The 25280-nt window shown below is 54.6% G+C and overlaps 1 protein-coding gene across 1 annotated transcript; it reads left to right on the forward strand.

The window, feature by feature from the left end:
• Positions 1-32: 32 nt before the first annotated feature.
• On the forward strand, positions 33-25018 carry IGHMBP2 (immunoglobulin mu DNA binding protein 2). Its single transcript, XM_040068131.2, has 15 exons — positions 33-118; positions 622-791; positions 1036-1228; positions 1723-1820; positions 6725-6888; positions 8440-8640; positions 10570-10717; positions 12455-12629; positions 17200-17382; positions 17799-17917; positions 18852-18946; positions 19217-19340; positions 21206-22018; positions 22377-22549; positions 23833-25018. The coding sequence occupies exons 1-15, from the start codon at positions 45-47 to the stop codon at positions 24028-24030; spliced, it is 2928 nt and encodes a 975-aa protein (XP_039924065.1). The 5' UTR covers positions 33-44; the 3' UTR covers positions 24031-25018.
• Positions 25019-25280: the final 262 nt, after the last annotated feature.

The following is a 25280-nucleotide window of genomic DNA, read 5'->3' on the forward strand; positions in this document are numbered from 1 at the left end:
CGGGGCCCTGGGCGCGCGCGGGGGGGGCGGGGCCTGCGCGGACCATGGCGGCCGAGGCGGCGGAGCGGCAGCTGGGGCTGCTGCGGGACGAGCGGGAGGCCGAGCTGGCACAGAGCAGGTGCGGCACACACGGGACAGGCAGCGGCCGCACCGGGAACACGGCAGCGGCCGCACCGGGGGGGCGCGGCACCGGCCGCCGTGGGGTTACGGGGCGGCGACAGCCGGGGACGCGTGCGGCTGAGGGGACGCGGGAGCGCTGTGGGGAACACAGAGGGACCCCCTCAGCTGGGATATGTGGAATCCCTGAGAGATCGTCCCCTGGGCCCCCCTGTCACCTGTAGGAAACCCTCCTGTCACCTTGTGGGAAGGCGGCTGGAATCCCACCTTCCTAAGCAGCCCACCCCAATAGGAAACCCTTCCCACAGGGCTCTGATCCATGGGGAATCCTTCTGGACTTGCCCCCGTAGGACCTAAGTCACCCTCTTAGGTGGGGATACAGACGCTCACCCAGCCGTGAAGATGGAGGTGCCGGGAGCCAAGATGAGGTCATTCCGCTCTGTCCCTTGGAGCTGTGACCCTCAGCCTCACCCCACGGTGTTCCCACCTGTGTGTGCTTCCCAGGGCATGGCAGGAGAGCGTCTCCTTGAAGGAATTGCAGCGGAGAGGCGTCTGCTTGCTCAAGCTCCAGGTCACCAGCCAGAGAACCGGCCTCTACGGGCGTCTCCTTGTGACATTCCAGCCCAGGAAGTGGGATTCGGATGCCGAGCTGCCCTCCAACAGCTTTGGACCTGGTCAGTGACACTCCTGTCTTTCCAAAGAAAGATCATACAGTCCTAGAATGGTTTGGGTTGGAAAGGACCTTAAAGCTTATGCAGTCCCACCCCCTGCCATGGGCAGGGATAGCTTCCACTAGCCCAAGTTACTCCAAGCCCCATCCAGCCTGGCCTTGGACATTTCCAGGGAAGGGGCAGCCGCAGCTTCCCTGGACGGTGACACATTTGCCCCAGCTCACCCTCTCCCTTCAAACCTTTGCAGGGGACATCGTGGGGCTCTACGAGTCAGCTGGGCAGGGGGACCCGCTGTGCACGGGCGTGGTGACACGTGTCACCCCCAAGGCAGTGACGGTGGCCCTGGAGGAGCCCCGGGATGGGGAGCTGGCCGTGGACCACGAGCGCTCCTTCCGCCTGCTCAAGCTGGCCAACGACGTCACCTACAACAGGCTCAAAAGGTGAGGGCTCACTCTGCCCAGCGGGATGAGGAGTGCCAAGTTTAGTCTGGAAAAGCTCTTCCCAGACCTTTCCCGGTTTGGATTTGTCATTCTAGAGCCTCGCAACAGCCTCAGTTTACCCATCTGCTGGCTGGGCCTGCTCTTCCCTTTCCCTCTCCCAGCTGTGTTTTGGTCCCTCTGCATGACCCCTGGGCTCTGTGTAGGCCCTTTTCCATCCTGGCAGGAGGCATGGACAGCTCCTTGCTGGATAAACAATGAAAAAAGCACATTTGGCTGTACCAAGCAGGGGCAATGGGAAGCAGAAGCCTGACCAGCACAGGGATGTGTGTGCAAAGGTTGGGAGACGTGGGAACTGCGTGGGATTAGTCTGGTGGGGGTAACATTGTTCAGCTTTGGAAGAGTTCACTCCTTACTCACAGCCTGTCTCTGGGGGCTTGGGAGTCTCCAAAGAATTCCTGCTGTGCCTGTAACCTGGATATTGCCTTCTTTGGCAGAGCTTTAACTGCACTCAAGCAGTACCGTGGTGGCCCAGCCTCCGACCTGATCGACGTCCTCTTCTTTGCCTCTGCTCCCAGGGCGTTCCCTGAAACAAGTAAGGATCCTTTTTTATCAGGCTTGATGGGCATCCTTGGGAATTGCCCACAGGAGCACAAATAGCTCCCATCCCTGTTTTTATCCACACGTGCAGAGCCACTTTGCTCCAGAAAGGACCCCGGTGTTCAATATGAGTCATCAGCGGGGCTGCAGCAGCGTTGTGTTCATACTGGTTTATACTGGGCACGCTTTCCTCGTGGAAAGACCCTTGACAAAAACTTGGATATAAGTAGTATCCACTCTGTCGTGCTTCTTTGGAGAAAAAAAACAAAGATGAAATTACACAGAAGCCACGGGGAGAGCAAAGCCTCTGGTCAGCAGCTGTGTCAGGTACCAACAGCTGCTGATGGATGTTATCCCTTGACAGAAGGGAAGGATGCAGAATCAGGGAATGAGAGCTGAGGGTGGGCTGTGTATAAGCCATGTACAGAGCTCAGGTCTGCTCTCCATCCATCCCTGCCAGGGTTCTGCCCCTTTTCCTCCCCTCCACAGCTCCCTGCATGGTTTGTCTTTCTTGGGTTCCTGGATTTGGCTGCCCAAAATGATTTGCCTCTCTCCCATCCCCTCCAGTCAGGCTTGACTTTCAATAGGGTGTGCCAGGGACAAAAAAATGGGTGTTAACGAGTCTTATCCCTGTTTCTCTAAGCTCTGGTCCCAAACCTTTTAGCCCTTTGGCTGCCTGGGGACCTCGGTGCACTCAAGGTTTTAATATTAAATAAAATAATTAAATTTTAATCAACCAACTTTTCTCAACAGTGCTTTTACCCCTGAGGGAGCAGAGCTATCTCTAATGGAGGAAAACTCCTTTCCACCGCACCAGTCAGCTGAGCCAGGCTGAGCGGAGATGAGTTTTCCATCTCCTCAGCACGGGGAATATTGATGGATAGATTGAGCCACGTTAGACAGACAGAGGAGGTGCAATGTGAACACAAAGGACACGCAGTTACCTCCTCCCTTCAGAGCTGCTTTCTCCCCAGCTAGAGAGGTGTTGTACCAGCCAGGAATTAAGGGATAATAACTTGGAATAAGCCTGCCCTGAGCTGAAGGGCTCTGCCAGACAAACCTCACAGCACTCAGGCAGCTTTTCCATGTCTCAGCTTCCATGACAAAGCACCCATTAGCCTGGTTTCTTTGGGGATCTGTCTCATCCCTTCCATTACCTGGTTTCGAACAAACCCAGCAGCAGCAGGCTGAGTCAGTAAGCCCTGGGCAGCTCGTGAAATTGGCTGTCTAGACACACATCTGTGTCAACACCGGTCCCTCAGAAAACCAGGGAGCCACGGGTGGGAGAGGGGGCAGAATCCACTCCGGCAGGTGAAACGTGCAGCAGCACAAGCCCGAATCTGATTTTTCTTTCAAGTGTGGGGGACAAGATGAGAATCCTAATTTTTCGGTCAGGGAGTCTCGTAGGTGGGTTCTGACACCGCTGTGCATCTCAGTAATTAATTACCAGACAGCAGCAGCCCAGCACAGCACATCAAAGCCCAAGTCCTTTCCAATATGCAACAATAAATACCCTTGGCATAACACAAAAACATGGGACAGGCTGTGGGAAGAGTCAAAGGAACAGTCAAAAGGAGAGGAAAGGGATCTCCAGTGGGTGGCTGGGGTCTGCAGCACAGGTTGGGACTGGCACAAAGCCCTTCCACACCTCAACCTTGCTACCTCCAGGAAGGTTCCAGCTGGGAGAGCAATTTTTCCAAAAAGGGCAGAGTCAGAACTGAGCGGGAATTTTGCCCGTATCAGACTCCCCGGGTGTAGAAATATGCCTCTTGCTGCTGCTGAGGACTCCAGGACGGTGTAGATGAATGTAGACGAGAGATCTCTGAAGTTAGGTTTTACAAGATGAGGTTTATTGTGAGGGATGTGGGGGCCTTGCTCTGAGCTGCCAGGCTGCAGCTCGTGGCAAGGCCTAGGAAAGTGGGGGAAGGGAGAGGTAGGGAGAGGAAATTCCAAGAGAGGAAAGTCCTCAGGGAAGGGTGCAAGCAAAGAGAGCGTCCAGCCCCCCTGGGACCCCTTATCAGGGGTCTTCAAGGTGGGCTGGAACAGGACTTGGGCCAATGGGGTTACAGATACCTGATACTTCAGGGGAGGGTTACAGGTGTGGGATGAACCATACATTGAGGGGTGAGACAGAACATTCCATTTGACCTCTGGGTCTGGCTGCATGTAACCTTCAGATGGTCACATAACTGTTTTCCCAGACATCCAGTATCTAATACATCTCAAACATCAAAACTTACTTTCAATTCTATCTCACCTACAGGTTTCTCATTCTCAGAATATAGGCAATCATATTTATAGGGTTTTTTGGCTTCCTCCTCCCCAACACCTGGGAAGCAGAATCCGGGTGCTCACCCATCAAAAATGCCCTCCTTGTCTCCCTTCCACTTCGACCTGCACCCGTGGCTCTGCTGGAGCTTCCACACCTGGAATCTCCTCCAAACAATCCCCCCCTGCTCCCATCATCCACGTGGGATCCCTGCACCCCTCCATTTTGGGAATTGGCAGGGAGTGGAGAGGCTTTGCTTGCCAGCAGAGGCCAGCATTGCTCTGCGTGCTGTGCTCCTCCTGGCCATCCAAGAGGGACATGTCCCTCTTCCCTTTGGAAAGCAGATTCTGCTTTACCTGTGCAGGTCACTGTCAGCTGCCAGCTCCCTCCTGTGCTCCTGGGCTGGAGAAAGTCAGGAATGCTCATTTTTGTTCCTGGCTCCAGAAGGCCTGGCTTGTGTCCAGTTCTGCCCATGGCTGTCAAAAGGTTTGAAAAGGGAAAGAAGCCATCAAAAATCCTGGTGAAAGGGCAGGAATGTCCTCAGAAAGAGCCAACCTGGCAGCAGAGCACTGGGGAAGCACCAGAGATTTTCAGCAAGACTTCCTTGGCTTTTTGGCCCAAAAAACCTGAGATGCTCCTCATCTCTCTGCCCTGTGACACCTCTTGTCATCACAGGGGCCTTGGAGAGCCCTCTGAGATCCTTGGGGAAGTCAAAGCAGTCCAGATAACCCAGCTGCCAGATATTTCCCCTGGAGAACAGGGAAAGTTCTGATCCAGGCTGAAGAACCCACCTGGATTTTGTCCAGCAGCGTTGGATGCAGTGAGGTTGTACCAGGGAGGAGCTGAGGGTGGGTCTGGATTGCTCTTGGTCAGAAATATACCTTGGAAAGGGCTTCCAGCTCTGGGAAACCTGGGCTCTTCCTCCCAGGAAGGGCTGTTCCCATCCATTTTTGGTTCAAAGACCCCTTTCCCGGGCTTGGATATCACTCCCCCAGCCCACTTCCTCACCAGAGCTGCTGAAACTGTGCAGAAAAGCATCTCAGTTCCTGGGAATGTTGGGGCATCAACCTGGCCAAGGTGATCCCGGTTTTTAACACTAATAAGTGGAGCTGTGCATCAGGGCACAATTACCTGGCCACCAGCGAGACACACTCCAGGGATTTCTTCAGGTGAGGATACCTGGAGCCCAGCTGCTGCAGGGACAGGAGTTTGGAGGAGCCACAGCATCCCATAAGAGGCTCTTCCCTCCTCCCCATGGCTGTGGCCAGCCCAGGAGAGGCACATTCCCAGCCTTCCCACACAGCAGCTCCTTGGCAGTGTGTGCTTAGGAGGGATGAGGGTGGGCACAGGCCCGGAGAAGTTCCTGAGCTCATCCTTGAGCAAGGAAGCATCAATGACTCCCACATCCCGGCTGTTCCTCACTCTGGGAAAAGCCTCTCAGGTTGGAAGGTATTCTTGCTTTTTTCCCCAGCCCATGAGATGCTTCCTGGTCTTGTCTTAGTCATTAACACACTCACCCAAAATCTGTGTATAAACCAAGAGGCAGAGTGACAGCGAAGAGCACTTTTAGCCCCCTTTCTCCCTTCGTCATCGCCCTCTCAATGAGTATCTTTTGTTTTAAACTCCTTTAAGGGGGCTGCTTCAAAAGCCACAGGCCGCACACAGCTCCACCTGCTTAAAACCAGAGGAAACTTCCATGTTTTTAATGCAGCCCTTAATGCAAAGGGAGGGATGAACCACATGATGCCCAGAGGGAAGGATGTCTTATGTAAGCTTTTGTGGGAACGTTATTTTCAGGAAACCTCGGTGTAATGAGTCATCATCCCTGCTGTAATTAACCCCCATAACGAACAAGGAGATTAGCATTAGGATTGGGGGGGGGGGATGAGAATAAATTTGGGCCTAAATGAGATAAATCTGGGAGGTTAAAAAGCAGCTTTTGAGAATTCAGTCTCTGCAGTGAAACCAATTCTCTTCTAATGCGATTTGCATATTCTTTTTTCTTCTTTTCCTCCCTTATTAAAGCAGAAGCTATTTTAGTTTTATCATTTAAATTGCTCTTTGTACCTTTTCCTGCCTTCATTCCCAGTTTTGGCTGACCACCACAGGGCTGCTCTGTTCTGCTCACAGCCTCTGTAGGTTTTTCTGCTTTTTCACTGGTGCTGCATTGGGTTTGTTCACTGGCAGGGATTTGTTTGCCAGATCTGCTACTTCCTCCCCAATTTTCATTGAAGATTTCACTTAAGACGCCGGTTCTCCTGCAAAACAAGCCCAGAGCTCCCTCCAGAGCCAGGAAAACCTGCCTGGTTGATGCTGGAGCAGCTAAATGCCTCTAAAATCCTGGGAATTCCACCACTGACTGGCTGAAGGCCAAGTGTCAGGGCTGGAGAGGGGACGAGGAAGCATGGATGCGGGATGGGGAGGAAGCCTGTTTGTTTTGGCAGCATATAAAGCTTATTTTTACCTTCTGGGGTCTTCCAGCCCCCTCAGTGCTTTCCTCCCAAGGTTCTCCTCATTATCAGATGGATTTGGGCCGGCTGCACAGCGCTATGTGTATTTCTGGATTTGTGCTTCTCAGCCTCTTCCCAGCTGGGGCTGAGCTCCCAGTGACTCTCCTGCTGTCTCCCCAGAGCCTCTGGAGTTCTTCAATGCCTCCTTGGATGAGTCTCAGAGGGAAGCTGTGTCCTTCTCCCTGGCTCAGAGGGAGCTCGCCATCATCCACGGGCCTCCCGGCACGGGGAAAACCACGACACTGGTGGAGGTCATCCTGCAGGCTGTGCAGCAGGGCCTGAAGGTGAGGCTCGGTGCCAGGGCTGTGGTGGCAGGGACAGGGACCACCAGTGACCCCCTCGCCTTGTGTGGGGAGACCTCAGAGCAGCCCTCCAGTCATGGCAGGGGCCTGCAGGGAAGCTTTGCAGGGATTCTTCATCGGGAACTGGGGTGATTCCACAAGAGGAAATGGCTACAGATAGGAAGAGGGGAAATTTAGGTTGGATATTGGGAAGAAATCCTTCCCTGTGAGGGTGGGGAGGCCCTGGCACAGATTACCCAGAGAAGCTGTGGCTGCCCCTGGATCCCTGGAAGTGTTCCAGGCCAGGTTGGATGGGGCTTGGAACAACCTGGGCTAGTGGAAGATGTCCCTGTCCATGGCAGGGGAGGACTGGATGGGCTGTAAGGTCACACCCAGACCATTCCAGGTTTCTATGATTATTTTGCACACTCCTGGGCTTTGTGACAGCTGGAGCAGCTCCCGTTGGATCCGTGCTAATCCAGAGCCTGGCTTGGCTTGCAGGGACCAGGGAATTGCCCAGCAGCTCCAGTGAGGGGCTGACAGAGCTCAGGTTTGGTGTTCACTGGGGAGTGACCGCCAAACTTCAGACACACTGCACTGAGGAGTGAACACCAAACCTCAGACACACTGCACTGGGGAGTGAACACCAAACCTCAGACACACTGCACTGGGGAGTGAACACCAAACCTCAGACACACTGCACTGGGGTGTGAACACCAAACCTCAGACACACTGCACTGGGGAGCGAACACCAAACCTCAGACACACTGTACTGGGGAGTGAACACCAAACTTCAGACACACTGCACTGGGGAGTGAACACCAAACTTCAGACACACTGCACTGGGGAGTGAACACCAAACTTCAGACACTGCACTGGTGAGTGAACACCAAACCTCAGACACACTGTACTGGGGAGTGACCACCAAACTTCAGACACACTGCACTGGGGAGTGACCACCAAACTTCAGACACACTGCACTGAGGAGTGAACACCAAACCTCAGACACACTGCACTGGGGAGTGAACACCAAACTTCAGACACACTGCACTGAGGAGTGAACACCAAACCTCAGACACACTGCACTGGGGAGTGACCACCAAACCTCAGACACACTGCACTGGGGAGTGAACACCAAACCTCAGACACACTGCACTGGGGTGTGAACACCAAACTTCAGACACTGCACTGGGGAGTGAACACCAAACTTCAGACACTGCACTGGGGAGTGAACACCAAACCTCAGACACTCTGCACTGGGGAGTGAACACCAAACCTCAGACACTGCACTGGGGAGTGAACACCAAACCTCAGACACACTGCACTGGGGAGTGACCACCAAACTTCAGACACACTGTACTGAGGAGTGAACACCAAACCTCAGACACTGCACTGGGGAGTGAACACCAAACCTCAGACACGCTGCAAAGCAAGGAGGGAATTACCTGTGGTGATGCCAGTGGTTTATTCCCAACAGAAGCACGCTGGTCTCCCTCCCTCTGCTGCAGCCTTTGGGTGCCCTCAGAGGTGCCAAGGCCGTGTTTGTCCCGGCAGGTGCTGTGCTGTGCCCCGTCCAACGTGGCCGTGGATAACCTGGTGGAGCGGCTGGCCGGCGGCAGGGCCCGGCTGCTGCGGCTGGGACACCCGGCCCGCCTGCTCCAGCCCATCCAGCAGCACTCCCTGGACGCCGTGCTGGCCCGCGGGGACAGCGCCCACATCGTGGCTGACATCAGGAGGGACATGGACCTGGCCTGGGTGCGTGGCCCTGCGGCGTTGCCCGCGGGGAGGGGGGGTGTGCGCGGCCTGGGGTAATCCATCCCGGAAGAAGGTCAGATGTTAGGGAGGAGTTCTTCCCCGTGAGGGTGGGAAGGCCCTGGAATGGATGTCTCACAGAAGCTGTGGCTGCTCCATCCCTTGGAAGTGTCCTAGGCCAGGTTGGACAGGGCTTGGAGCAACCTGGGCTAGTGGAAGGTGTCTCTGCCCGTGGCAGGGGATCCATAACGTCCCTTCTAACCCAAACCGTTTTGGGATTCTCTGATCTCCATGTGCTGGAGGGCAGAACTCCTCCTGCCTGAATCCCTCACGGAAGTGGGACAATTCCAGTCCCTGCTGCTGCCCCTCACATCACCTGTCTGGCCTGATCCGTGCCCTCCTCTTTACCAGAGAAACATTCCCATCATTAATTCACTTCCTAACAAGCTGTCTGCCTGTGCTGATACTCCCTCCCACTCTCAGCCACCTCAAGTAGAAAGCAGAGCACATTTAAAAACACATCCTTAATTTCTCCTTTCTCACCCTAATTTTCCTAACATTCTCTTTCTATATAGCTCTGGTACTTGGGGGTGAAGATTTGATGCTAATTAAGTTCTTTTCCGTCATTTTCTGGTGGCAGGACTGTCCAAAAGCCTTAATTTATTTTCCACCTTTCTCACTGGTGATTAATTTTCCCTTTCATCTCCTTCTGTCACAGAAGCCGCCCCTGGCTGCAGAGACCTCATCTCCAAGTTCCTGACCCATCTTTTATTCCTCCTGCCTCTGTTTCTCCAGTGCCACGTTCCCTACTGTTCCCTGGAACAATTTCTCCCTCTGCAGCTCCACATTTTGACTCTTCTCTCTCCTTCCCTTCTCCCCAGCCCACAGAAGGAGCAGTAACAGAAATGAAAACCTGTGTCCTCTAGAGGCATTTCCTACCCCTTTGTGCCTCCTTCCTTCACCTGCCTTCGAGATTCTCTGGATACTCCTTGCCCCAGCAAGGTTTCAGCCCCACAGTACCTGAGAAAGAAATGCAGCACAGGTCCAGGGCCAGTCCAGCTCCAGGGATGCTGAGCAGGATCAGGGAACAGTCCAGGAGGATGGGGCAGGGAATCCAGGAAAAAAACCAGGCCCACTCCATGAGCTGGCCTTAAATAGACTCCCAGACCAAGGAGTGGATGAGAGAGACCATGTGAGGCAGGTGGGGATGATCAGAGCTGATATTCCTAATTCCTAACTAGGAATGGGTGACATCCAGACTGACCACATCCTCAGGGCCTGTGATCCCACCCCTGGAGTTCCTGAGCCCATTTTGACCACAGCTGACAGACGCACGGAGGTGTCACAGTTTCAAATACCCATGAGTTCAGCCAAAACAGGGGGCTGAGCTGATCCATGTTAAATCCTGGAAAATCCATCCATCCATCCATCCACGAACTCTAGGAACCAGCACATCTTACTGTTTTGGCTGCATATAAGAGCTTCTGTCTGCAGCCTTTTCATCCTTCTCAAGTCATCAGCCTTACCTCCAGGGAAATAATCCCAATTTCCATCTGGGATTGCTGAGTGAGCTGTAGCTGAGCTGTGCTCCCATGGCTGCTGCACTGGCACTGCTGGTAGATACATTTAATACCTGCTAAAAAAAGCCCTGGGCCTATCCGGATGCTGCTCTGGATCCTTTCCAGCAGCTCAGAGAGGCCAGTTTGAGGTGGCAGAGCTGCTGCTGGGGCTTGGGGGAGCCCTCCCGCTTCCAGAAAGGCTCTGCTTCCTCAGGACAGGATAGGAAATCCCAATCCCTCCCCCAGCAGAGGAACAAGACCCCTCTTCCCAAAGATTCCTCCCTGCTCCATGCCCAGATGCTTTGGCTGGTCACAGACACGGCCAGAGCTGAGTAGCAGCAGTAGGCTCAATCCCAGTTTTTCTCTTTTCTAGGCAAAAACCAAGAAGGCCCAAGACAAGGGAGAGCGAAGCCATTTTCTGGGTGAGATTAAGACCCTGAGGAAGGAGCTGAAGGAGCGGGAAGAGGCTGCCATGGCTGCAGCCCTCAGCCAGGCCAGCATTGTCCTTGCCACCAACACAGGTGGGGGATCGTCCTGCTCGGTGTTTTCCCTCCCTTTTCCAGATGAACCACGTGCCCTGCAAGGCAGCATCCTTCTGGGACAGCTGGGACACTCGCTCCAAGCTCCCGGGAGCTCAGCAAAGTCTCCCAAAGCCCTCCCCAGTGGGATTCTCCCAGCTTCCACTGTGGCACGGGGTATTGTTGAGCACAGAATATGGATCTGGAAGGGGGCCCCTGTTAGCTCTGAGTAGGAGCTGGGAGTGCAGTGAGTAAACAAGTGCTGCTGGAGGTGTGCAGTCTGCTCATGATTGCATCCATCACATGGGATTGCTTCCCTGCCTGGACCCTTTCCAGGACTGCTGGACTCCAGCACGTGTTTGCAGAGCCTGCTCCCGGGCTGCACGTGGCTGGTCCTGCACTCACCCAAACGATGTGACACGGGATTTTAGGGAGCAGTTCCGGGTGCCCATCAGGCAGCTGCAGCTGGGAAGGTTTGGCACGTGTGGAAGGGCTTTCCTGGCTCAGGGTTTTCATACTTACAATCTTCAGATCTGGTTGCTCAAGGGTCATTTGTTGAAAGGAAACATCAATAATTTTAGGTCATAAAAAAGCAAGTTACTGGAATGAAGGTCAGCGGGAAGATAAATCCTTCTGTGTCAGTCCCTGGGAGTCGGCCTCTCACTTCTTTTTACTTGCCTGAAAGAAAGGGGGAGATTTCCTTCTCCCAGTAAAACTGGTATTTATGTTGATCAGCTGTGATCCTCCCTGGAACTGGAGCTTCCCAGCCAGCTGTGTGTGTGTGCAAGTGACAGAAGTCGAGTTATAACTGTACAACTCACCAGAGCGGATTTGTACAGGCTGGAAAACAGTTTTGGAAGGAAAGCAGTGTCTTGGGTGGCAAACTGGAATGTCTGAAGTGATGCGGAGCTGTAGAGGCAGCAGGATTTACAGTGACAAAGCCAAATCCCCACTCTCAGAGCTGCAATAGCACAGGAGCTTTGGAAAAAACCCCAAACACTTCTGTGAATAAAAATCCCCTGGACTGGGAGAATGGTTTCTTCACCATGGCTTCCTCCTTTTGCATCCTTCTTCTCTGTGAACTGCAGGGAGATTTGGATGCCCCTGGAATTCAGATTTCTGGTCAATGTATGGATCAGTATCAGTAGGTGTGGGTTAGAGCAGGATGTCTGTAAGGAGACAAATGTTACAAATGGGCTTCTGATATTAAAAATGAGCCCTTGCTGTGGCTGTCTGGTTCCAGACTCCTTTCCCTCTTCCCAATGCCACGAGGAGGAGCAGAGGCACGGGGGTCTCAGCCCATCTCCCCCTCTCAGGGTGTCCCTCGGTTACCAGACAGGTGGATCCCCCCAGTCAGTCCCTCAGCTGGGGATGAGGAGTTTTGTTGGCACTGGGGGGCAGCAGGAAGGTGGGTGTTCCTTGCTGTGCTCCACATGAAGCACTGGAGCATATTCTCTTTGGCATCTGGGCTTCCCTGCTGTTCCCAAAGATAACTTGGAAGCTTCTGGGCCCAGATGCCGGGGGAAAATAAAAAAGGACAAATAGGAGCTGGCAAAAACAATCCTGACTTACACATGTCAATGGATACGTGTTTGGCAGGGCTGAATTCCTAGATCTCTGCAAAGAAACGTTATTTCACTTGCCTCAATCACTCTTACAGCTTGTGAGGTTGGTTTCCGGAGCAGGTTCCTCGCTCTTCCTTGCTTCCCTGCTCACTTGGGAACCTTCTCCTTCCACCAGGTGCTTCCTCGGACGGGCCCCTGAAGCTGCTGCCTGAAACCCACTTTGACCTGGTGGTGATTGATGAGTGTGCCCAGGCTCTGGAAGCCAGCTGCTGGATCCCTCTGCTGAAGGCTCCCAAGTGCATCCTGGCTGGGGATCACAAGCAGCTGCCCCCCACCATCATCTCCCACAGGTAAAAATCCCGGATCCTCCCGTTCTTTGTGCAGCTTCCCAATCCTCACGACTGGAGACATTTCCTGGTGGAGATCTGTGCTGCCTGCAGGCTCTGTGGAATGCATTTGGGCACATCCTCAGGCTGATCCAAGTCTTTCCTTTAATTCTGCTTCTGTGGTTCCCACATTTATTTATTTAATGTATTAATATGTGAATTGGCCCAGTGAGACGCCACATTATCACACACCTCGGGGATTATAAAACCTCCTAGTCCCTACAAAGTGGATAACAAGAACAGTTAGTTTGTGGAAAAGATCTGTGGATAGTGCAAATTGCCTGTGCTTCCAGGGGGATGCTGCAAAGAGTACTGAGGAATCTGAGTAATTTAAAACATAAATGTGCTCGTGTTTATCTGGTTTAGGCAGCTCTGGATCTGGAATTACTGAACCACAGAAGCAGAGAAATAGGGCTGGCTTCATAAACATCCTCTCCTGCTTCCAGAAAATAATGAACAAGACACATATCTGCCATCTCACTTGAATTTTGAACACAGGAAATGAAAAATCCAAGGCAGGCAGCAGCTCCTGGCACATGGCTGAGAGATAGTGAGAACAACATTCAGGGGCTGCAATATCCTCTCATTTTGCCTCTCTCAGATGCCCAAAAGCCTGCTGTTCTGCAGATCTTGGCAGGTGATAAACACATGCTCAACTGCCTGGAAGTGTCCAGGCTGGTGAGCTCCAAAAGCCTCTCCAGAGCCCTCCACTCTTGGTGTCCTGCTGTTCTTTCCCTGTGAATTTGCAGGTTGGCTCTCCGTGCCTGGATTTTCCAAGCAGGGCACTTTTTGGGGTAGTATCTTGTTGGTAGCAAGAAGTTTGCCATTTGGTCCTTCCTATTTCAGGTTATCGTTATTTTCTGTAAGTGGTGCATAAAGTTTCTCTTCTCCTCCAGAAAAACTGCACGATGGCTCCATAATGCTCCACAGTGCCCATCCAGCTGGATCCACCTCAGTAGCCTCAGCCTGTTTTTTTTCCCCAGACTGTCAGATTAAGGGCAAAACACGTTAAAAATCCCAGCTCTGTTACTCTGGAACGGGGCTGACGCTCAGCTGCTGTCACTTTTGGCTCCCTCTTTTGAGACAAAAGCAGCTTTTCTTCACTTCAGAAGCATTAGCAGCTGCTTTTTCCTGCTCTGTCACGGTTCCTGCTGCCAGGAGCCTTGGCTGGAGCTGGCAGCAAAAAGCTCCTCACGTCCTGCAGAGCTCCTGGATCTCCTCCTGCTCCTGCTTGAGGAGTTGTGCTTTTCTCTCCATCAGCTTTTACCTTGGTGGCCTCGGCAGCGCCTGGGGAACGACAGACTCCACGATCTTAAAGATCTTTTCCAGCCTGAGCAGCTGTGATGCAAATAAATGGGATGCTGGAGAGCCCCGTTCTGGGCTTTCCACCTTCCCTGCAGGCCCGGGAGGGAGCACAGAGGCAGATCCCTTTCGCCTCCTTCCGTGGGTATTTCCAGAGCTCCCACGAAGGCCCCGGACCACCTGCCACCTCCTCTGTGGTTCAGGGGAAGCAAGGAGCTATTTCCAGGGATGATTCATGCGGAGGACTCCAACCCTTCCACCCACCTTCCCCTTCTCCATTGATGACAGCCAGCCTGGAGTGGGTGGGCTCCTATTTTTGGGGCCACGGGGAAGGGTCTGAAGTTATCCGGGATGAATCCGGGCTGGCAGGAGGCTCGGCTGTTACTACAGCAGGGGAAGTCAGCCCTGCTGAGGCAGGAAGCTCCTGTCCATCAGGAATGGCTCCATCCACCTTCCTGTTCCCTGCTTTTTCCTGCATGGAATCAGCATTTACCTGTTCCCACCGGGGGTGACCCCATGAGGCCTAGGAAATGTCACACGGAGGGTCTGAAGGCTGCTCCTCTTCCCTGCTTTCTGACACACCTGGAGCTGTCCCAGGATGCAGAGGGCATCCCCACACACACCTTCCAGTCCATGCTGGCAAATTCCAGCCCCCTCTGATTCCTCCTTGGCAGTTCTAGCCAAGGCCCATGGGCAGCAGCCTCCGTCTTGGAGGTCCTCCTCCTCCATTTTGTCCTTGTCCCTGTGGGCATCTCCATGCCAGGGCGCTTCCTGCAGTCTGACAGGAACATTTGTTGGCCTTGTTGGAGCCCTCATTCCATCCTTTTCCCGATGAATTGGTCTCCACATCAGGGCTCTGATGTATTAATTTGGTTTTACTCCCCTCAGATACCGGCAGATGTTTATCAAACCTCTCGCTCTCAACCCGTTTCCTGGACAAACACAGGGATATTTTGCCATCTTGTTTGTCAGTGGTCAGTCTGGATGTCTGCACCATCCCAAATCCACGTGCTGGCTCCCATGGCAGGTCTGAATGGACTTCCTTTCACTTCGTCTCTGAAGTGCTAGGCCTTGGGTTTCTCTGGTGGCCTCCACAGCTGGAACATCCTGGTGCACATCCATGAATTAACTCCATTAACGTGGAGTTCCTGAGGCAGGAAAACACAGTGACCTCCTTCTCCAGGCTTTTCCAGCCAAACCCAGTGTGTACTGCAGGGATCAGTCTCACCGGCATCTCGGCATCTCCTGTCTCAGGGATGAATAAGAAAAAACCATGCCATGGCTGAGGATAGCTCCAGCCTTCCATGGAAAACAGTTCCTGGTTTTCTCCTAGTACTGATCATTCTGGACACGTACAGGGCAGGCTGGCCAAGCACAGCATTTCCCGCAGGCAAAACAAGGTGAAACCATGTTAGCAACAAATCCTGCTTGCTGTGGGCTGGGTTTGGGAATTCTGCCTTTCCCAGCTGTACTTTAGGTGCTTTAAAGTAGACATTCCCAAGCATCCCATGCATGATTCTGTCTGTCCAACCTCTTATCCCAATTTAATTTCTCTAAAGCAATCATTAGATTAAAAAGAAACAACCTGCTCAGGGCACTCAGGATTTCGTTGGCAGAGAAATCAACCGCCATAGGAATTAATTGAGTGGTAAAATAACAGAAAATTATTAACAGGTGAAATATTCCCGAGCAGATTAATTCCTCATTATTAATTCAGCATATAACCTCCTGCGGATCCCTGCGGTGGGAATGGTGCTGGAAGGGGTGGGAAGAGCATGGTTCCTGAGGCTTGCTGTGAGGTTTAATGTCTGTGAGTGCCGACAGCTCTCCCTTGCTAAATTTCCTCCCTGTCCAGGAAATCCAGGCTCCGTGGGCAGAGCAGAGCTGGGTGAATCAAGTTAATTCCTGATAACTGGAATGCATCCCCCAACCCCACATCTTGCTGTGTCCCCTCATCCCATCCACCCCAGCCCACCTCTGGCAAACGGCTGCCTCCCACGTCCTGCAGCCCTGTCCATCCAGAGGCCATTCCCTGTTTTTTTGCCGCTGTGCTGCATGCTATGATTCAGCAAGGAGGAGAGCTAACGAGGCCCGGCTTCTTGGAAAGATTTGTCCTTAATTGTCCCTTCTGCAGGTTTAACAACTTGGCAGTCTCTTGTCACATTTCCCAAGTGCCTGTGGTGAGCGTGGCAGGGCTGGCTGGTGCCACAACAATCCGCTCGCTGTGGGGCCGTGTAGCGCTGGAATTCCCCCGGCAGGATCGGATGCGTGCTGTGCCCCGGAGCTTGATGGAAAGCATTTTCCTGAGCTGTTCCCTGTCATCATTCCCTCATCTTCGTGCTGCTTCATTGTGTCTGGCAGCCACCAGCACCCCTCAGTGTCAGCCTCAGCGTGAAAAATCTCTGTACGCTGACAAAATCTGAGTGCAATGACTTCCATCCTTCCTCCTCAGGCCTCCCAACAAACCCTCTGTGCGGCCGGGAGAAAGCAAACCGGCTCCTGAAAGGCTGAATTCAGCAGGAATTTGATTCATTTGTGCCGCATGTGGGAACGAGGGGCGCTGCTGGATGTGATGGGGATTTAATGGGTGAAAAAGCAACGCGTGCGGTGCATCCGTGCGTTAGTCCAGGGCGAGTGGCCAGGGAGGGATGGAAGTGCTGGAGCAGCAGGGGTCTTGATGAAACCAGGAAGGGCTGGCTGTGTGAGCACCAGGCATTCCAAAATTTGGGGTGGAGCTCTGATCCTAGTGCAGTGGGTGAGCCTGCAGTAACGCCAGCCTGAAGCTGATGGATCACAGCATCACTGAGTTTGGGAAAGACCTGAAGACCACTGAGTCCACCCTGTGCCCGATCCCCACCTTGTCAGCCAGACCAGAGGGCTGAGTTCCACGTCCAGTCGTTCCTTGAGCACCTCCAGGGGTGGTGACTCCGCAGGCCATACCGTTGGCACTGCTTGAATTACAGGGGCAGGATCCACGTCCACACTTCTCCAATCTCATGGCACGAGTCTGTCCCTCAGGGTCTGACAGACAGCGCTGTTGGCACCCAGGTGGAGCAGGGGTGACAGTGCCACCCCAGGGGAGCCCCTCGAAGCTGCTGAGCAGGGCTGGGGACGCTCCCAGAGCATTCCCACTGAAACCCTCGGCACCGAGGGGCGAAGGGCTGGCTGGTCCCTCCCCGCCCTGTGTCACTGGGGGATGGACACTCCCACTCCGGGGTGCTTCTCCGTGCAGGGCGGCGGCCGAGGGGCTGTCCCTGAGCCTGATGGAGCGGCTGGCGGGGCACTACGGGGAGCGGGCGGTGCGGATGCTGACGGTGCAGTACCGCATGCACCGGGACATCATGGAATGGGCGTCCTCGGAGCTCTACGGCGGCCGGCTCAGCGCACACCCCTCGGTGGCACAGCACCTGCTCAGGTGGGTCACTTGCTCTCCGCTGGCACGGGAGCTGAAACGGCCTTTTCATCCCTTCCCTGCGGAGTTTTCCGCTCCTTCTGCGGCCGGGGCAGAGTTTTTGTTTCAGCCATTGTTTCATCGAGGGGACATTTACTGGGGGCGGGGGTTGTCCTTTCTGCTCTGTAACCAGAAGTGACTCAGAGTTGTCTTCTGTGTCCCCCTTTGCTGTGATAATCGTGGAATCCCAGAATGGTTTGGGTTGGAAGGCTGGAAGCCCACCCAGTCCCATGCCATGGGCAGGGACACCTTCCACTAGAGCAGATTGCTCCAGATCCCATCCAGCCTGGCTCTTCCAGGGATGGGGCAGCCACAGCTTGTGCGGATAGTGCTGTAACATCGGCCTTGGTAACTGGCCCTTTCCCAAATACCTTGTGCAGGGACCTGCCAGGCGTCTCCTCCACGGAAGAGACCAGCATTCCCTTGTTGCTCATAGACACCGCTGGCTGTGGCCTGTTTGAGCTGGAAGTGGAGGATGAACAGTCCAAGGGCAATCCAGGTACCACTGGCCAGAATGGATGGACTGAGGTGCTCAGCCCACCACAGGCTTGGCCACATCGCAGGGATGCCTCCCTGGGGAAGGCGGGGTCGCAGAGAGCCTTGCTTAGCTAAGAGATCATTCCCTCCATAAATCCTCAACCTCCAGGGATTCCAAGCTGTCTTGGAGCTCTGGTGACAGTGTCCAGCTCATGGGTGGCCTCTCTGGCTGCCGTGTCTTCCTTGCAGGGACATTTCTCCGTGCTGAGGACTGGGACAGGGTGGAGAATGCCTGTGGCAGGTGCTTTACACCAAGGAAGGGCAAATAGCAGCAGGCAGAGCACAGGCCTGTTACGGGAAGGCTGTGGATAAAGCTCAGAATTACCTCCCGGTCCTCTGCTCCTTCCATGAAATCCTGTCTGGCTCTTCTCCATGGATTTTCCTGGGACACCGAGTTCAGCCTCTTTTCGCCTGAAAAAAGAGTGCAAAGTCAGGCTGGAAAATACGAGGGCAGTTTTTACCAGTTTAAATATCTTTTGCCTTCTGTTTGACCCCCACCATCATTTGAGTGCCTCATTTTTCCGTGTGCCATTCCCGGGGCCCTGCTGAACACAACAGGCTCTTGTTCCCTTGCAGAGAGCCAAAAAGCCTGGTCTGACAGAACTCAGGGATTTGGAGCAGGGGATTAGAAGCACATTTCCCCAAATTTGGGAGGCAGCCTTTTGGCACAGCTCGCTGCAGAGTCTTGATGTTTATCGCTGTGTTTTGCAGCAAAGCAGGAGCCCGGCCAATAAACCATGAAATAATTCATAAAGGATTTAATTTTTCCCCTTAGATCCCCCTGAACCAGGCACCATCTCGGATAACCAGTTCATGGCAGCCTTTCCTGCTGTTCTGGGGGAGGTGGGCTCATTCCTCCAGCCTCTGTCCCCTGTCACACTCTGTTCCTGTCCCAGGGGAGGTCCAGCTGGTGGGGATGCACGTCCAGGCCTTGGTGGACGCTGGTGTGAAGGCCAAGGACATCTCTGTGGTGGCCCCCTACAACCTCCAGGTGAGCTGTCCCTCTCCTGTCACCCCCTGTCCCTGCACCACACGATCCCAGAGAGCTGCAGAGCCAAATTTAACCAGCATTTGGGACCAGCTCCTGAAGACCTTTGAGCAGCTTGAAGTCATGGAGGGAGCAGCTGTTAGTGCAGCCTCAGGAGATGCCAGCGCTCATCCTTGTGGGTTTGGGAGGGAGGGATCTTCCCCCAAACTGTGCCGTTACAATCCTTTTCACCCGTGTATTTCCTTTAAAAGCTACCCTTGGCCTGTTTCTCAGGTGGACATGCTGCGACAGCACCTTTGCCACAGCCACCCCGAGCTAGAAGTTAAATCAGTGGATGGTTTCCAAGGAAGGGAGAAGGAGGCAGTGATCCTGTCCTTTGTCAGATCCAACAGGAAAGGTAAGACGTCGCTGCTGGAGTGTTGCTCCCTGTGCAGCCAAGTGCTGTGGTTTAATTGCAGCGCTCTGACACGTGGCTCTGGATGGATTTACTGGCAAACCCTCCCTTTTCAGCCCTTTTTGTTTAATTAATGAATATGTGTGCTGGCAGGGCTGCAGAGGAGGCTCCCGTGGTACAGCGGGTCCAGGACTGCTCGGTTTGAAGGTTTCCTGGCCCTCAAGGCCTCAGAAATGATTTAAACCAGGGCCCTAAGAATGTCACATCCCATTAGCCCCACATTTAGGGAAGTTGGGGGGTAATTTCTTGGGGTTTGAGCCCATTTTGGGTCAGTTCCCTGCAGAAAGCGAGCAGGAGCTGGCAACCCAAGCCATGCACGGAAAATGCTGCTTTTGGGAGCAAAATCTAGAGCGGAAAATCAAATTCCTTGCTATCAGCAGCTGCAGTGGAAGTTAACAGCTGGAAAAAAGCTGCTGCCCTGGAGGCACAAGGCTCCTGTTCTGGGAGCTGAAAGGTTTTGTGGAACTGGCTGAGCAGGATGGCTCTGTGATCACCTCTGTTCCATGCTGGGATCAATTCCCTGTCCAAACCCACAGCCCTGCGGCCCTACCTGTGCTGCTGGAGGTGAAATGCTGAGGGCTGGAAGGGGAAAAAAACCCGTGGAAGGAGGAGGTGCCACTTCTTCCAAGTCTAGAGGAGGAAAAGCAGTCTTGTGGGGAGAATGGAGGTGGGGACGGCACTAAGAATAGTCCTGATCCAGGAGTGACTCACCCTTGTGCTGGTGGGAGCTGGTGGCCCTGGGAGGGTGAGTGTCCCACAGCCCCTTCTCCTGCACAGGGAGAGGCCAAAAAGCTCAGGTGTGGGGCAGGATTTGTTTTCCTGGGGGCACAGGGAGGCTTCTCCTTGACCTGTCCCTCTGCAGCCGTTCCTGATCCAGCAGGAAACCACCTTCTTTTAAGAGGAAATAGTTCCCTGTGAGGGTGCTGAGGCTGGCACAGGCTGCCCAGAGAAGCTGTGGCTGCCCCATCACTAGAAGTGTCCAAGGCCAGGTTAGATGGGACTTGGAGCAACCTGGGATGATGGAAGGCATCCCTGGAAGGTGGGGGCTTTTAAGGTCCTTCCCAACCCACACCATTCCAGGATTCAAAGGATTTGGATTTGCCCCTGCAGCTGGGTTAAACCTCATCAGAGAAACTGGGAACTGTTCTCCGAGCTGCAGAGCAGGGAGAGGGGCTCCCCCTCCCCCTGCCCCTCACAGGCAGCACAAGTGAGGCTGCTGAGGCAGAGGCAGGCTGGGCGCTGCTCCGGCAGAGGCATTAATCTCTTCCCGACTGGCCTCCTCGCTGTTCCCTGGAGCTGGGAGCTCGGCGGCCACCCACGCTCCGCTCTCGCTGGCTGATCCTGCCTGAGTCATCCCAGCACTCGCTGCTGTCTGTGAGCAGAGCAGAGCAGAACCTCCCGAGTTCCCAAACGCCTGTTCCTACAGACCCTCAGAGAATTTGGGAGCAGGGGGAGCTCTGTAGGACGGGGGGAGTTCTTTACCTGCGGTCCCTCCTCTGTCACAAGGTGAGCCCTTTCCACGCTGCTCCATCCTGTGCTTGCTCCCTGCTCCGAGCTGAGCTTGTGTCGTGGGCAGGCAGGGAGATGTTTCCTCTTTCCATGTGCCTTCCATCTTCTTCCAGCCCCTGGAGCTCAGTGTGGAGCCTGTGGAACGCAGGTAGGAAGAGGAGCAGTTGCGAGCAGGGACCAGAGCCCCACAAATTCCAACTCTCACCCTCCGGCCAAGAAATCCTTGGCTCACTTGGACCAAACCCTTACTCAGAGGCAGCCCTGCCGCCTCTGGCATCGCTTCCCTCCTCTCTTCGCAGGTGAGGTGGGCTTCCTGGCCGAGGAGCGGCGGATCAACGTGGCGGTGACGCGGGCGCGGCGCCACGTGGCCGTGGTGTGCGACAGCCACACCGTGGGCAGCCGCCCCTTCCTGCGCCGCCTCCTGGACCACCTGTCCCAGCACGGCCTCGTGCGCTCCGCCTTTGAGTACCTGGATGACCTCGTGCCCCAAAACTACCCCGGGGAGGGCAGCGCCCAGCGCCGGCAGGGCCCCAAACCGCCGGGCCCCAAAGCGCGGCCGGCTCCGGCTGGGAAGCTCAAGGCGGCGGCGGCGGCCGGAGCAGGGAGCCAGAAAGCAGGAACGCGGAGCTCCCCGAGCGCTGCCGGAGCTGGGAGAGATGGCTCGGGGTCCAAGGAGGGCGGGGACAGGTTCAGGGCCATGCTGGTGGCCTTCCTGGCCAGCAGCGAGGCGCAGCTGGATTTCCCGGCGTCCCTGAATTCCCACGAGCGGATGCTGGTCCACGTGCTGGCGGAGGAGTTCGGGCTGCAGCACCTGAGCTCCGGCGAGGGCCGGGACAGGTTCATCAGTGTCCGCAAGAGACTCCCCGAGCAGCCCCCGCCGCCCTCCGAGCCTCCTCCGCCCTCCCAGCCCCTTCCCCAGCCCCAGCATCCCAGCGGGAACACCCCTGACCCTGCGGAGCCGGGGGAAAGCAGCGAGGGCTCGGGGAAGGTGGACCTGAAATCCCTGCACCTGGAGAGAGTCCGGAGGGAGAAAGGCAGGCGGGAGGAGGCGGCGAGGAAGGTGCAGGAGCCCAGCCGTGGCAGCAGGAAAAAGGACAAGAGCGAAGCCAAAGGTGGGTCGGGCTTTTGGTAACCAGCGCAATTAATGCGCTTCCTTGATTGGATCTTAATCCCGGTGGGTTTGCTCCAGGGCCTGGGATTTGGGTGTGGAGCGTGTGGCTCTTGGAAAGCTGGGAATTGGCTGCAGCATGCAGGTAGAGGGGTTTGGATACCTGGAGGCACACTCCTTAAGTCAGAGGAAAAACACTGGGGACCCTTTCCCGGGAGAGAGTCTCAGGAATCACATGAGCAGGGAGAGGAGCTAAGGGGAGTACCTGGCCCACACTGAAGGATGTGGAAGCAGAGGCTGTGGCTGCAGGAGGGTGGGTTTGTTCCCAGGCCCCAGTCCAGGCGTGTGCTCACCTTTCCCAGGAAAGCCGGCCATCGGGAGCGCGGCGGAAGAGGATTTCGACGCACTGATCTCCGCTGCCATGGAAGCTGACAGGACCTGTGGCTTCCCCCGCTGCAAGGCCTCTGTCACCACCCTGGGCCAGCTCTGCCACCACTGCCAGCGGCTCTTCTGCCTCAGCCACCACATCCCCGAGGTAAGGAGGGGCAGGATGGGCTTAGCCTGGGAATTTCCCCTGGCAGGGTTTCCTTGCAGGGAGTTTGAGCAGAGCCCTCCTTGTCAGAGCCTGTGCTGAGCTCAGGTACGCAGGGCTGGCAGGGGGTGACACCTGGGCTCTGCTCTCCTCTTCCTGAGGGCTTTTCTCTTTTTCCTCTCATTTTGTCCCTTTCCTTACCATTCTCTAGCACTTACACTCTGAGGTCCTGTGGATAAAGCGAGGCAGGGAGCAGAAATGGAGAGGCACAAGTTCCAGGCTCAAGCAAGCCTGGACTCCATTCCCAGATCTTTGCACATTCCCTGTGTTCTGAGGATGATCCCAGCCCTTTGCAGATTCTCTGCATCCTGGGGACAGGTTAGGCACGGTGCAGTGCTGCCTGGCCAGCAGTTCAGAATTCCCTGTGTCTTTGTTCCACACCCTCTGGAGCCTCCTGGAGCTCAGCAGCCCTATAAATCCTTGGCAAGCTTTTCCCTCTGTCGAGAGCTATCTGTTTCCATGGCAAGGAATAGTTGTATTTATGGTCACTCACCATCCAGGGGGATGGAGATTTATTCCCTGCAGAACGGCCTCTCCCTGCTGAATTGTAACGAGGCTCCAGCAGTTGCAGGGATTCGAATCCATGTCAGCCCCAGGAAGGGCTGCCACAGCTCTGAGGGAGCCACCTGGGACCCCACTCCATGGAAACATCAATGGCTTTGGGATGGGCCAAGAAAAGGGATCAGATTTTAGGATCTCACCTGTGGGAGATAATTCCAGTGTTGGACTTGGCTCATTAAAACAGCAGATTCGTGGCCAAAAAGGGTCTCCCATTCCCCAAAACACCTTTCCCAGTTCACTGGAAAGGAGATGGAAGGAGCCTCTTGAACCATCCCAAAGGATGATTCACCTGCTGTTCAGAGCCCAGGACCTGGATCTTTATATTTCCTTCTGTGTGAGAGGAGCTGTAAATGATGGTTCAATAAAATACAGAATAATAAATATTAATCCTTAATTTTAAACAGTAAGTATAAGAATGAATCTATAAAAAATACAGAACCTAAATATAAAATGAAACTAGACACAAATAAAATGAAAATAAATAGATAAATAGTAAACAATGATAAATAATAAAACATAATGATAATAACGGCTGTAAATGATGGGAGATGACTTCAGGGGGATGACTTTAGCCAAAAAGGAATTCCAGGCTCGAGGAGTGAAAGCCCCTGGTTCCCAGATGGGTGATCCCTGCCCCATTCCCGGTGTCCGTTCTCTCCCACCAGGTCCACGGCTGTGGGGAGAAGGCCAAGGCCCACGCACGGCAGCGCATCAGCCGGGAGGGGATCCTGTACCCTGGGAGTGGCTCCAAGGACAAATCCCTGGATCCCACCAAGCGAGCCCACCTCCAGCGGCGCCTGGACAAGAAGCTCAGTGAGCTGACGAGCCAGAGGAAGGGCAAAAAGAAAGACAAGGAGAAATGAGGGACCTGAATCCTGCTTTTTAACCCCAAAGCCGCAGCTCATCCCCCCCTGTCCCAGGGCAAAGCTGCTGTGCTGGGCCTGGGTGGAACTGGGGGAAAAACCTGGAGCTGGGAGCGTTCCCGAGCTGCAGGGTCGAGGCAGGGGAGGGAGAGCTGCTGTATTGTCCTGGTGATCTGTATGGACACGGTGATGGATGCACTCAGGGCCGAAGCACGCTGGTAAAGTGGACATTAAACACCCAAAGCTGTCACTGTCACATGGAAACGATGGATGCCCAGGAGCAGGAACGTGGGAGGCACTGGAAACCCTGGGTGACCCTGTGCTCCAGGGAGGATGACTCAGGAATTGGATGTGTCCCAGCCCAGCAATCCTCTGGCCCCGCTCAGAGCTGGAGGGACCCAGCCTGTCCTCACTGCAGCCATTCCCACTCCACCTGGGCCAGGGGCTCAGCCCCACTCCAGGACTGCCTGGGGATGGGATTAGGGATGGGGAAGGGGAGGCCTTGAGCCCAAACCGTGCTGGCACCATGAGGAGCCGCTCCAGCACATGGAACCATTTCCCTGGGAGAGCCATCCTGTGCCACTGGGAGGTCTCTCCCTCTTCACTGCTGCCTGTCCCTTCCCTGATGCTTCCCAGACCTGTCCTGCCCTTCCCACAGAGCTCCTTGGAGGCTGATTCCCACTGGGAAAGCCCAGAGTGACAGCAGGTACAGCCATCTGAGCTTTTCAGGTGGCAGGGAGCCTTGTGTCCATCCTGCACCTTTTCCTAATCCTTCACACAGGGCCCATCCATCCCACCCCCAAAACAGCTCCAGCAGCAGTTTTCTGTCCCCAGGGTGAAGGAGAAGGTGCAGAGGTGCCTCCAAGCAGGAAAGGCTGGAGAGGAACACTATAAAAATGCCTAACCCACACATTCCCCATCATTTTGGGGCTAAACATCACAGATTCCAGCAGCTGTGGAAGTCACTCACCTCATCCCAAGTAAGGCTCAGCAGCTGGCAGGAGCTGCTGGACAAGCAAGGATTTCTGTGTCCATCTCTTCCCACATACTTGGCTGGGATAGCTAATAAGCAGATTTTCCCCCAAACCTCGTGCTCTGTGAGTACTGGCTGTGAACAACTTCCCACAAAAACGTCCTTATCCTTCAGAAAACCTCATTTTTCAAACCCCTCCATCCTTGGCTCTGCATCACCCATGGAGGGGTGGCACTGGCTCCCCTGGCAGCAGATGGGACAAGGGGGCTCCTACAGG

This window comes from Hirundo rustica, chromosome 6 (assembly GCF_015227805.2).
Source record: "Hirundo rustica isolate bHirRus1 chromosome 6, bHirRus1.pri.v3, whole genome shotgun sequence".
NCBI classification, from domain to species: domain Eukaryota; kingdom Metazoa; phylum Chordata; class Aves; order Passeriformes; family Hirundinidae; genus Hirundo; species Hirundo rustica.

What these genes read in the sequence shown, in the direction of transcription:
- IGHMBP2 (XM_040068131.2), top strand. Translation starts at nt 45, where the DNA reads ATGGCGGCCGAGGCGGCGGAGCGGCAGCTGGGGCTGCTGCGGGACGAG. An exon ending in CCCACCATCATCTCCCACAG is followed by an intron (nt 12,630 to 17,199) that starts GTAAAAATCCCG and finishes TTCTCCGTGCAG; the next exon opens with GGCGGCGGCCGAGGGGCTGT. An exon ending in TCAGCCACCACATCCCCGAG is followed by an intron (nt 22,550 to 23,832) that starts GTAAGGAGGGGC and finishes CTCTCCCACCAG; the next exon opens with GTCCACGGCTGTGGGGAGAA.